The sequence below is a fragment of the Podarcis muralis genome, chromosome 10, assembly GCF_964188315.1.
Source record: "Podarcis muralis chromosome 10, rPodMur119.hap1.1, whole genome shotgun sequence".
Classification (NCBI taxonomy): domain Eukaryota; kingdom Metazoa; phylum Chordata; class Lepidosauria; order Squamata; family Lacertidae; genus Podarcis; species Podarcis muralis.
In genome coordinates this window covers 37,507,303-37,520,686 of record NC_135664.1, presented here as the reverse complement: position 1 = coordinate 37,520,686, position 13,384 = coordinate 37,507,303, and the positions used below count along the sequence as shown (strand labels likewise).

At 39.4% G+C, this 13,384-nt stretch overlaps 1 protein-coding gene across 1 annotated transcript in view; it reads right to left on the bottom strand.

Moving 5' to 3' along the window:
- TMTC2 (transmembrane O-mannosyltransferase targeting cadherins 2) overlaps nucleotides 1-13,384 on the bottom strand; it is a 183,470-nt gene that overhangs the window by 42,767 nt on the left and 127,319 nt on the right. Inside the window, exons 5-7 of the mRNA XM_028747009.2 lie at nucleotides 11,782-11,867; nucleotides 10,943-11,127; nucleotides 9,556-9,634 (exon numbers count right to left, since the gene is read on the bottom strand). Coding sequence (XP_028602842.2) covers nucleotides 9,556-9,634; nucleotides 10,943-11,127; nucleotides 11,782-11,867 — 350 coding nt within the window. The remainder of the gene's footprint in view (nucleotides 1-9,555; nucleotides 9,635-10,942; nucleotides 11,128-11,781; nucleotides 11,868-13,384) is intronic.

Genomic DNA, 13,384 nt, shown 5'->3' with positions numbered 1-13,384 from the left:
AGTGGGACCTCGAGAGGCAGCATTTTTCATAACTGGTAAGCATTTTGCCAGTGAGCAACATCAAATAATCTCCCCTCAGTTTGCAGAAGAAGTTCTGCAAACTGAAGAAAGGGCTCCTAATATTGAGGCTCCAATACTTTGGCCACCTCATGAGAAGAGAAGACTCCCTGGAAAAGACCCTGATGTTGGGAAAGATGGAGAAGAAGAAGAAGAAGAAGAGTTTGGATTTGATATCCCGCCTTTCACTCCCCTTCAGGAGTCTCAAAGCGGCTAACAATCTCCTTTCCCTTCCTCCCCCACAACAAACACTCTGTGAGGTGAGTGAGGCTGAGAGACTTCAAAGAAATGTGACTGGCCCAAGGTCACCCAGCAGCTGCATGTGGAGGAGCGGAGACGCGAACCCGGTTACCCAGATTACATGACTACCGCTCTTAACCACTACACCACACTACACCACACTGGGAGGGCACAAGTAGAAGGGGACGACAGAGGACGGGATGGTTGGACAGTGTTCTTGAAGCTACGAACATGGGTTTGACCAAACTGCAGGAGGCAGTGGAAGACAGGAGTGCCTGGCATGCTCTGGTCCATGGGGTCACGAAGAGTTGGACACGACTAAACGACTAAACAACAACAATAATATTATCACATTCATGTAAACAGATCAAAATCCCTGACTGAAATAGGGCATGAAAGGAAGCTTCATCCAGATATACCTGTCCTTGTTCTACTACCATATGTTCAACGATATGTGATGTGCTGTCTTCTATATGAGAGTACGGCAATTAAGAGGGAAAGGAAATTCAGGACACCATGGGCTAGATTTCATACGATCCTCTCAGAACAACTAGATCGTTGTAGATTGTCTACTAAAATTAGCTGCTCTCTGAAAGTTATCTTAGACCGTGCTGCCAGAAATTCCACTGCTGATCCCTGAATGTCAAGCAGTATTAAAATGCATCACCATAAATATATGCAATGATGATTTATATAGAACTTTCAGTTTGCAATAATGCATCTGTCTATAGCTGATACTAACAGCTGTGGTCAGTTGGTTAAAAATTTAGGCAATAAGATACTTCAAGCTTTATGGTGAGAAATAAGGGTTTCAAACACAAGAGTGTGATGAACTTTAATGTGTTTCCCCTTTATACGAATTCACACACATAGCTGAACAGTAGATTTTAAATTTCCAATATCTACTACACAGTAGCTTCTAAACATGCGAATATAGCTGAGTATGCAGCAGAATTTCCTCCTGCAGCATCATATTTGTAAAAGACAAACAAATTATAGTTAAAAGCAGAAATAAGGCTTAGCCAAAAGATTTCAGCGAAGTAAATTATTCATTTTTGTTGAAATAAATCCATTTTTATAGCTCCAGATGCTTCTTGGCAACCTGAATATGCAGTTTTGAGGGGAGCAAAAGGAAGCTTAAAATATTAAGGTCTGTAAAATGCTACTGTTTGTTACAAAAAAATGACAGACACAAGCAAATCCTCTTTGCTTAGCCTGTCCCTTTATGGAAAAGGGATGCAGGCATTTGCTGAATGTGTTTTAAGGGTCCAATTTACCTTAGAACTAGGAGCCTTTAGAGCTCATTTGTTTGAAAATACAAAGGATGTGTACAATTTGTACCTTTTCCAAACACATGAGGACATACCAGTTAACCTGTGGCAAACCAGATGTTTCTGAATTACAACTCCCATCAGACCCAGCAAGGCCCAGTAGTCAGAGATTATATGAGCTGTAGTTCAAGCAACATCTGGAAGGCTACAGGTTAGCCATCCTGGTGGACTAACAGATTTAAGCCTCTTGAAACATGTAACACTGTCTCAAAAGTCTATGCTACATGCAACAGCATTTTAGGTATATTTAAACTGCTGCATAGCGCAAGCTGATTTACAGAACGACGAACGAAGCTCTGCAAAGCATTTGTTAAGTGGTTACCATGCAAATATATTTGTTTGCTTTGTTTAAAATATTTCTTAATCGTCCGTCATTAAAATATAACAGCATGAATAAAAAGTCACAACTAGCAAATAAATATAATGGACACATCTCCTCCCAGGCACATCTTCCCTTCCTCAAGAATAACGAACACTACCACCACCACCATCATCAAACCCCACACAAATGAAAAACAGTTAAAAGGTTTTTTTAAAACAACAACAACACAGTTAAAACAATTGTTTTAACAATTGTGGCCCTGCCTCTGGTGCTGCAGCTAGGAGATGCAGAGTGACCACAGGTGCAGAGGTCACAAGACTATAGCTGCACTCAGCTGCTGGGGCTGGCTTGCCTAATGGTGAGAGGCTCAGCAGGTAGAAGCCAGGATGGAAGAGATAGATGTAGATGGTGAAAAGATTGAATAGTAGAGAAGGGGCAGTGGGTATACTGAATCAAAAGCTTTGCTTCCCATTGTAGTTTTGCGGGGGGAGACCCCCAGAGAGAAAGAAGAATGGCAGCTGAAACTGATGGAGTATGAGGAGATGGCAAGAATGACAGGGAAGATCAGAAACCAGGAAGATCAAATATTTACTAAAGACAGGAGTAAAATTGTAATTTACTTAACAGACCACTGTAAACAGTTAAAATCTTTGGCAGGGATGTAAGGACACTTGTAATGTGGAATTATTTATGATAATTATGGTTAATTAATAGATAAAAAGGTAAAGGTACCCCTGACCATTAGGTCCAGTCGCGGACGACTCTGGGGTTGCAATGTTCATCTTGCTCTATAGGCCGAGGGAGCCGGCATTTGTCAGCAGACAGCTTCCGGCTCATGTGGCCAGCATGACTAAGCCGCTTCTGGCGAAACCAGAGCAGTGCACGGAAACACCATTTACCTTCCCACCGGAGTGGTACATATTTATCTACTTGCACTTTGACGTGCTTTCGAACTGCTCGGTGGGCAGGAGCTGGGACTGAGCAACAGGAGCTCACCCCGTCGCGGGGATTCGAACTGCGACCTTCTGATCAGCAAGCCCTAGGCTCAGTGGTTTAGAACATAGCACCACCCGCACCCCCTAATTAATAGATAAAGGTAAAAGATGAGGCAAACTTAATTTTAAATATGGAATCCATGGAGGGAGGGAAGGAGGTCCGAAGGTTCAAAAGAACCTTGTATTTAAATATTTGAAAAGGTTATGTTTTATATGTATAAAATTATCAAAAACCTAATAAAAATATTATTTTTTAAAAGACCCCTTAAGGGTGGAATAGCCTTTGGATTGGAAATGGAAACCTAACATGCAGTTCCCCACCCAGTTAAGAAAGTATAGCTGGATGTGAATAAAGTATGTTGCAACGAACGCTATATTTTCATGTGGACATTTTTTTGCCCTGCATTGTGTTAGTGCTCACAATTTAATACAAAAATAGGAAACTTATATGCAGTGTAGAACTTTGAACTGGGCTTGCATCAACAAAAATATTGTGATTAATGACAGCTTTGCTCTTTAAGTGATACGTGTAACAGAGAAAGATCAATTGTGAGACTTCTAGTACAGTCCCAAGAGAAATCTGATGACTTTTAATAATGCATCCCTAGAGTCTGTGTGATAGAAATACAATTGTACATTACTTAAATCATAGCACAAAAAGGGAAAGGTAGGGAAAGATTCATTAGTTGCCCAAGAGAATACCAAAGTCTTAATTATGCCAGGCAAAAATTGTTATATGAAGTGAAAGATTAGGAACTGTTTAATATATGCAGGCAGTGAGGCACCTTGTTTAGCATACTAATTGAATGTCATCTTAGTATTTAAGGGACAAGGGGGAAAGAGGCAATTATATTTTACTTTATTTCTCAGTGGGGGCAAATTGTAACAAAATCAGGATTTACATAATCTGAATAGAGGAGGTACGCATTCTGTTCCAGATTTAAAAGACTATGCCTGTAGGGTTTTCCTTTTGGTTTATTCCCAGTTAATAAAAATGTCTCCTGCTTCGAGGTTGGCTTCAAGCACAGAAAAATAAAAATGAAAACATTCCACAAATATTGGTGCAAAGGAACATGTGCTACAATGCCCAGAACACTTAAATTAATTCACTTCCACTTAAAACGCTCCTTGTTTTATTAAATACAATAAGTGTAAGACAAGGGATGTCAGCTTGAATACAGACTGAACTGAAGCACTCTGTGCAAGTAAGAGAGGTGAAGAACACATTGTTGAGGCTTCCAAAAAGCTGCTCAGCTTGCCATCTGTGGAAAGTAAGAACTATTTCCTAGTGAGCAAGCGAACTTTCACAAGCTAGGGGTCTTGCTTGTTTCATGCTGTCAGTAACTAACACATGTGTGTGCTATGTGGGTTTTATCTGCAAGGTTGTGTTAACAGAGCAAATATGAGATTCACTGAATACTGGAAAGAAATTAGGGGATAGTGAAGGTAACTAGGTGCACTTTCATTTAAATTCCTGACTGAATTTGAGGAAGCAGCAGCTCTGGTGGGAAATAAAGAATAGCCCGGAAATAGAGAGCAAAAAGAAATAAAAAATTGTCAAGACTGGTAGTGCTGGTGGTCTTTTGCAGAATAATTTGGAGGTCCAATGACACCTTTTGTTACTAGTGAAGCTTCCTACGACTGTTATGTGCAATTTGTTTTGTTCTGTTTCTACGGTATCATTTGTTTATGTTCTTAAAGGTGTTGTAAGACACTCTGTGTAACAATTGATTAACAAGTTGAAATGGTGATGGTGGTGATAATTTCAAAACAAATATTTATCTGAGTGTACATTTATATCTATATAAAACTATATCTATATACAAAACTCAGGCTCATGAGTTCCCCATCTTCTCTGGCACCACCACAAAGAAGAGATTGGATGCTTTTGTTTCTGTTTCTATCTATCCACTCTTTGCCATTGTGTCCAAACCCTGACAAACTGTGGTTATTCTTAACTATGGCTTATGGAAACAAAGCCAGCTTCAAACAGTAGTATGGAAGTATGGCTCTTACGTTACACAAAACTATAGTTTAGCATTATCTCATAACTTGTGTAGCTCATGTCTGGGTTTCATCATTCAGTCTCATTGTCAGCTACTGTGAAAGAGAAATACCTGCATGGGAAATAATTCTGCAGTTCCCTCTAATCTTATCATTCAACCTTAATACCAGTAAACCTCCATCTGTTTACAGATGTTAACACTGTGGATATAAGACTGGCCCATGTGTAACTGATCTTATATCAAAATGTCAATGAATTAACCAGATCTCTAGTGTATTTAAGCATGAAGATAAAAGGGAGGGAAAGGGATAGCATATTGTTGTTGAGTATACATATAATCATACTATATTCATACTGTTTCTGTGTCAGAACTGTCATGGAATGCAACTTTTTAGACCAGGTGTGGGGAAACCTTTGGCCTCCCAGATGTTGCTGAAGTACAACTCCCATCAGCATCCACAAGCATGGCTATTTCCCAGGGATTATGGGAGTTGTACGTCAGCAACATCTGGAAAGCCAAAGGTTTCCCGCAGCTGATCTAAACAATGACCTAAATATTTTATAGCCTAACTTATGCATGAAGAAATCCAACTGTATGAGAAATCCAAATGTAAAAAGATAAGATATATTTTATAATTTGCATATATATATATATATATATATATGAAGGATGCTCCTTCAACATGTGTCTGGGCAGATCAAGAACATCTTCCTTTTTTGTACTAAGAGCCCAGGCACCTTGATCTAATTTGTAAGTCTTTGTTAACATAGTCAATTTCTATTTATTTCGCTTGAATGGTTCCTTATGGACCCAGACACCCAATCAACACCAAGCTTAGTTAATTGGCTTCACTAGAATAAAAAAAAAGTAATTTAGCAGAATCAACAGCTAAAACGGAGATGCAAAATGAAATCCAAAGTTAATCAATTTCAACAAGGAAGAGAGAAATCGTTTAGACCATAGGAGCTCTGCAATCCTATAACCTCCAGAGCATGAACAAATCATGATCAAAATGAGGGCCCTGAACTCAGCTTAGATTGTCTTTTATAAAGGTATCCACATTCAGCAGATAAAGAAGAGCACATACCGTATTTTTCGCCCTATAGGACGCACTTTTCCCCCTCCAAAAATGAAGGGGAAATGTGTGTGCGTCCTATGGGGCGAATGCAGGCTTTCACTGAAGCCTGGAGAGCGAGAGGGGTCGGTCCTACAACATCTGCAGCAAAACTTCTGCCAAGTGTATTATTCTGCTTTCCTTTGGTCCACAGCAGCAAGAACAAGTGGGTGGTCATGCCATCTGAGCAGCCCAAGACCTCCATACACACTGCCCAGGCTTGTGTCCCAAAGAGCTCACTTTGGTGCTGCTAATGCAGCAAAAAACAATACAGGTGGCAGCAGTTACTGGTTTCTGCAGCCACAGCAGGCACCAGCAGTTTGACTTCACTCCCAGAGGCACATGCCATTGTCACCTGAGACAGACAGATGCCAAAAACAGCTGCAACAACTACTTGCACATGAGCTAATAATAAAATAATAATAATAATAATAATAATAATAATAATAATAATAATAATAATAATAATAATAATAATAATAATTTATTTGCACCCTGGCCATCTGGCTGAATTTCTCCAGACACTCTGGGCATTACAGCATTAAATATTAAAAACTTCCCTAAACATAGGATAGCTGCTTATTTCCTTGACATCTGATGGGAGGGCGTTCCACAGAGCGGGCGCCACTACTGAGAAGGCCCTCTGTCTGGTTCCCTGTAACCTCACTTCTCGCAATGAGGGAACAGCCAGAAGCCACACCTGAATTTCCTAATTTATCACCTCATATTTATGATAAGTAAGGAAAACCACGTGTATTTGAAGAGGGATACCTAATTGTGACCAGTAGTGGTAGGCACAAATGATGAACAAAGTGTCAAAATACCACCTAGATGATATATCAAAATTACACCTGAAGGACAGGCATTCAGGTGCACTTAGAGGAATGAAGTTACATACAGGAAAAAATGTATGTAACTAATGATCTGAAACCTGAGTATATTCAGCCTTGCTCTCTTTCCTATTACCTTTTAATATTAAAATAAAGCCCCTATGCTCCAACTTACATTTATACCATTAAGCTGACTAACATATGAATTATTCTAGCAGGTGGGCTTGTGTGGTTTTAAGAGCAATGCAACACAATCAACTGCATAATATCATATTTCCAGGACAGAAAAGGCCCAAGCAAGCCTAATTTTAACATTAAACTACTCAAGTTCCCATAGGGACCATTATTTCGTTTGACCCCAAGAATTAATTGAAGCCTTAAAACAAAATAGATTACCTATTTAATGCAGCTGAGTTGGACTTTAGCCTTTGTATGGCATGTCCGAATGCCAAGCCAATTAATCTGTGTTACCCTTATACTTTCTTCTTAAAATGAAGTGCCAAAAAAGGAAAACATACACCAAACAAACACTTCATGCAATCTTAAAAAATTAGACTGATAATCATTTTAAATCATACTAATTCTCCCTTTTGAAAGTGAAATGAAAAGACTGATAAATTGTTTTCCTTTGGTAAAGGGCCAAACATATGGTTTCCTTAGTTTGAATCAAGCACACCTGGCCAAATAAATCACACCAATACTGAAAACCAAATTTATTTCACAATTTCATATACGATGCACATTCTGGGTAGACAATGCAAGAACGACCATGATACCAATAAGTAGAAGAGAGAACTAAACTGTCAAACTTTAAACCTGAAGGCTAAAAATGTCAATCTACAATAAAAGTAGCAACATTTTTAAAGTAGGAACCAGCTGGCCAGACCAGTGAGACAAAAGCCACTGGGCATATTCCTTGAAATTCATGGAAAACAGATGGTACAAGTGACTTAATATTAACAATTTAGCACTAAATTGTTAATAATAGGTCTAACTGGAGTTCTTGTTCTTTGAAAGCACCAAACACATTGTAATCGAAGCGTTAAACAGACCCACTATTTGAACTTTTACTTTTGCATGAAACCTTAGTTCAAATAAAATACAACACCCATGAGCATTTATCTTCTCAAGCTTAGAATTGTCCAAAGCTTTCTACAGGGAGTTAGTTCAACTACCTTACTGTGTAGTGAGCAAGGAAGAAGAAGAGATTTGTGGGGCCATGTGCAAGCCTAGCTTCAGTCCTTTTCAATAATTATGGTAAGTGGAAGTACGAATAATTTGTTTGTCCCTTTCCCAGTTTGTTTAGAAGTAGTCGGTTCAGGGAATCTAGTCAATGTACAATGGCAGCTACCTAGAACATTAAATCTCAAGTCCTGAAGATCACACCTGACTAAGAATAGCCTTGCTATATTAAAATATATAGTTCTTTAGGTTCTTTGTCACAAGAAAATAAAATGAATGTCCAACTTGCATAATACAAACCCTTTTCAGACATTCAGCTGAATGTAGGTTGTGGGCACTATGGGATCATGGTCACAAGCAGTTTGCTGACTAAACACACACATTTGCAGATATAAACAGAGCCATATGGTAGCCAGAAGATTATGACGGTTTTATATCAACTGGTTGCCCATCTGTGTGCTAATCCTGACAAACTCCTTACTAGTCTAGGTCAGGACCAAGTGAAAGACTGCTTTAAGCCCATAGGAACTTATAAAGCCCTTCAATCAGCTTTGGGTGCCCTGTTTCCATGGGCTGTAGACTGGAAGAAAGGTCTTGGGCAAGGAGCAAACTATTAAATGCAAGCCCGCTCTCCCGAGGCGATTGGCCCAAAGCAGGCCACATGGGGAGGAAGAAATGCCCCCTCACCCTCCAAAGAAAGCCACATGAGACTTCCTTCCTCCTTGGGGTGGAGAAAACCTACTCACAAATGAAAGTAAGGTGTGACCTTTTCAGTGGTGGTAGTGGGACAATTCTAGAGATTCCCTCTTGGGAAGATCCAGCAGGCCCTCTTTTTTTAATCACTTCTAGATATGATCTTAAGATTATTTTATTTCAACAGGCATTCAGAGTTTGAAATTTGTCTTGCCTGATTCATCTGCTACTGCTTTTTTAGTCTGAGTTTTACGTATTGATCTTTTGTTGCTTTAAATTGGTTTTATTGACTGTACAGCATTTTGGATACACAAATATAGGAAAGTGGTTTATACATAATCTAAATTTTTTTAAAAAACAGTGCAGACATCTAGGCTTCTCTCTGTCTGATCAAGGAGCCTGGTACCCCCCCCCCCAAAAAAAAACCCTTCTGTGGAAGACATTACACACATACATTTGTACACATGTATGGGTCTAGTTGCCCATGTGAATGTACATTCATAGGTCATCGGGGATGAGGTCTGTTTCCATAATCCTCATCTATGAACTTTGAAAGTATGAAGAGGGAATAATACATTCCCTAAACTTTAAAAAATTTAATTTAACAGAAAAACAGAAATTTGTACCGTGGGCAGAACAATAAGGTCTCAGTGTCTCATATATAATGGCCAATATAAATAATCTTGAATGAAACTGCAGGAATCGAATGGGGAGTTACAAATAATCTAATCACCTTGATGGTGAAAATGCTGAATTTTCTTTTCAAATGTTTGCTTTGTACTCACCCATCATGTTATATAAACTTTGTGGTGCAAACTGCCTTGGCATTTTCTGTATTGCTTCTTTGTAAACTGTAAGGGCATCCTGGGGGGAGGGAGAGAGAAAGAAAGAAATGTTCTGATTAGAGAATTCAGAAGCAATTTCTACATGCAAATTTAATACAAGAAAGATGCAATTGTCTTCATTAATCATGAAGAGGGTCACATTTCCCACTTATAAAAAAGTCAACAAAAAAGATGAGTCTCTTCAACGCAATGCAGAATAATTTTCATCATTTCCCATCTCATTTGAAGAAGGGGAAATGGAATATTTAAGAACTTCCAAAGGCTCATTAGCTTACATTTAAAATTCTGTAGAATTACACAATATACATATTAGGATTTAACTACAGACAAGTATTTTTATTATCATGTGATTCAAATGCTCACAATGATAGCTCTCAATCTACTATAAACACAAATCACTATTACAATCTGTATTGTTTCATACAAAAGGCTGGAAGAATATGAAGGACAACTGATTTATGCAGAATGCATAAAATACAAGCAGCTTTGCATTGAGGCTTATTCAGCTGGGCTACCTTAGCCCAAGCATAAACATACAAAAACCACAGGACAAGGGTCAAAGCTCACTAGGGAGCTTAGCGATAGAGAAACTCTTTTGCATGCAGAAAGCCCCCAGTTCCTGGCATCTCCACATGGGGCTTGAAAAGACTCCTGTCTAAAACCCTGGAGAACTGCTGTCAGTCAGTGCAAAGAGTATTGAAACAGATGCAGGACCTGCCTGCTCATAAGGCTCAATGAGGCAGTCACCTCAAGTAGCAGGCTGGGGACAACAGGGAGGTGCCATTTGCTGCCTCCTGCACTTGTCACCCTCTGCCGCCTCCTTCACCACCACTCCTCCTGCCTACTCCTCTCTGGCCTCCTTTATTCTCCCCCCACTGCATTTAGCATGCCAGGGCTTCCCTGGGCCACCTCCAGTAACATCAGGCAGTGGTGGAGGTGGAGAGATGGAGCAGGTGTGTGTGCATTTTCTAGCCCTGGCTGGCTGGACCCATGAGTATAAGTGTATAACGCAGCTTCCTATGTTCCAATGGTTGTTCACAGTTTATTTATTGAAATTGCTTGAAATTTATGTTCCTTCTCACAGAATGACACCCTCCCATACCCTTTGCAGATCTCTAGAAGTATCATGCTGGGTTCAAAGCCATGTTCTCACAAATAAAAATTCTGCCTTCCCTGTGCTGCCTCACGGAAGGCTCCAAACCTTCAGGAAATGCAAAGGTGGAACACTGCTAAGCACAGCTCTGGCCTCAACCAATTGGTTTTAAGCAACTGTTATAATGAAGCTTGTGAAGGTATCTAACATGGTTGTGGAAGAAAAAGCTCTCACCTCATACTGTCCTTGTTCATGGTAGAGTTTCCCCAAATTATAAAGGCAGCTAGTAACTGAGCTCTTGTGAGCATGTGGATCTTTTAAATTTTCATCAGGAATTTCTGAACACTTCAGGAATGTCTTCCTGGCTTCGTCAGCCTTGCCTTGGTTCATTAAGATGATACCAGTATTTAAATAGGCAGCTGTGTGAGAGAAAAATAAAAAGATATCACACGTTCATATGAGATCCCACTATAGCCAGGCTTGCTTAAAACCATCAAAGCCATGATGACTACAGTTGCTAGTTCTTTTTTGTAAAACTAGACCGATCTTTACAATCCCCAACATGGTCCAATTCTTTATTGTCAAAACAATATGTTATAAAGGATGGGTGATGAACCTGCAGCCCTCCAGATGTTGCTGAACTTGTACCATCATTACTGGCAATGGTCATGTTATAGATTTAATGACTCTTGTCACAACCCACTCCCCTAGAGAAGATTATGTACGATAAAATGCCACATTCTACTACTGCAACAAGAAAAACATTTGAGCCCCAACAAGGTAGGCATGTGAGTCTGAAGAACAAACAAAGCTTCTGTCATAAAATTCAACAGGAATGGTAGCTATTCTCCAAATAAATAAGGAAGGCTGGTAATGAGCAACCTTTGCACGTAGGGGGGCTTAGACGGTATTATGAAAAATACCTATGTGCAAGCAGAATCTCTCCCTTGCGGACAATTAATTCTTTACAGATAAAATATATTTTTCAGCGCTCTTTTCCAAAAGTGGTATTTATACCACAGCACGAGAGAAAAGCATCTTTTAAAAACAAATGAACATGCAGCTTTACTTACAGGCTAAAGTAGGTCTGCTTCCAATGGCCAATTTATAGTAATGTAGTGCTTCTGAAAGCCTGCTGTTCTCCTGTAGCAACAACCCTCTGCATTTAAAAGAAAAATGGAGGGGGAAAAGATAATTGTATAGAGAGCGAGAATTTAATTATAAAAAATAAAGTAACAAGAGTCAAATTTATTGGTCTATATACTGGCAATCTACTGTAGAAGAAAAACGTTTAACAACAAGCAAGGAAAAAACTAAAAAGAGGTGAATTTCTAAGTACAAAAGCTGAAGCAGTTCACTAAAACATTTATATTTATATATGCAGAAAAAGGCCGTTTAAGGCAAGCACTTTTATAGCTGTTTATGTTATTTAGGATAATTTGTTCTGTTTAGCTCTCTTGATTAAAGAATCTGAATGCTAAGAAAATGGGATTTTATAAATATGCATTTTTGTAACCTCCAAAGCCTTGATGCAAAACCTCAAGATTTTTTTAAAAAATGGTAACGCCATTTGTTGTGATGCAAATGATAGCCTATGTTTGCATGGGACTGGTCCTCCGCATGGTTGAATACTGTTATGAATAGTCAATAGCAATGTCTGCACACATCCTAGTAGTGTGTTTTTGGTTGAAAATGATTGAAGCTTTTGAAAACTGAATTATTTGTTCTTTCAAGAAAAAAATGGTATCAAACCCAGGACTTTGTATTAAATACAACAAAACATCTGCTGAATGCTTTCAGGAAGTGGCTGTGTGGTACATCCAAATAACACAGAAAAGTTTGAGAGGGATGTCTTCTTAAACAGCACGTATCTTTCAGAGAAAATGCATGCAGTCCACAAAGAGCAATCTTCTTGCTACAAAAACTGAACCCCACAAATTTTTGGTTCAGCTCCCACTTAAAATAAATTTCAGTGTTTGGAATTTCCATCAATGGCATATTAAATCTAGAGGGAGAATACTACAAAAGAACAAAAAGACAGCTGCACAGACTGGTAGTGTTCCTGCTGAAATGTTTTGAGAAATGTTTCTTTGTCAAGGAAATGTTTGGCTGCTGAAAACAAAGTTGAATACTGTGATGGCGGTACCAGTGATGGACAGAACATAGTGTCAATCTCCTGGATACTCTCAACCAATCATGGCTAGGATGGGAAACATTCAATCAGGAAGGAGAGAGGTTGGAAAAGGTTGAATTTGTAAGTATAACTGCAAGATAGGGCCTTGCTAGTGATTTGTTTAGTAGATTTAACCTGATAAATTCCTCAGGTAGAGGGAAAGGTAATAGAAAATGGCTAGAGTTGTTTCACAGGCAGGGTAAAGCAGATTGCTCCCTAGAATGGTTATCTACTATATAGTTCAGAAAGTAGCCTGACTGTCTCTCCATCTGCTCTCCATAGGTTCGGCTACCTCTTGAGATATCATCACCAAACCTAGCACGAGGGTTCCCAAGCTGGGAGCAGTGGTCATGGTCAATATTTGGATGCCAGTCATCATTTTGAATAGAGACGTGGGTGGCGCTGTGGGTAAAACCTCAGCGCCTAGGACTTGCCGATCACATGGTCGGCGGTTCGAATCCCCGCGGTGGGGTACGCTCCCGTCGTTCGGTCCCAGCGCCTGC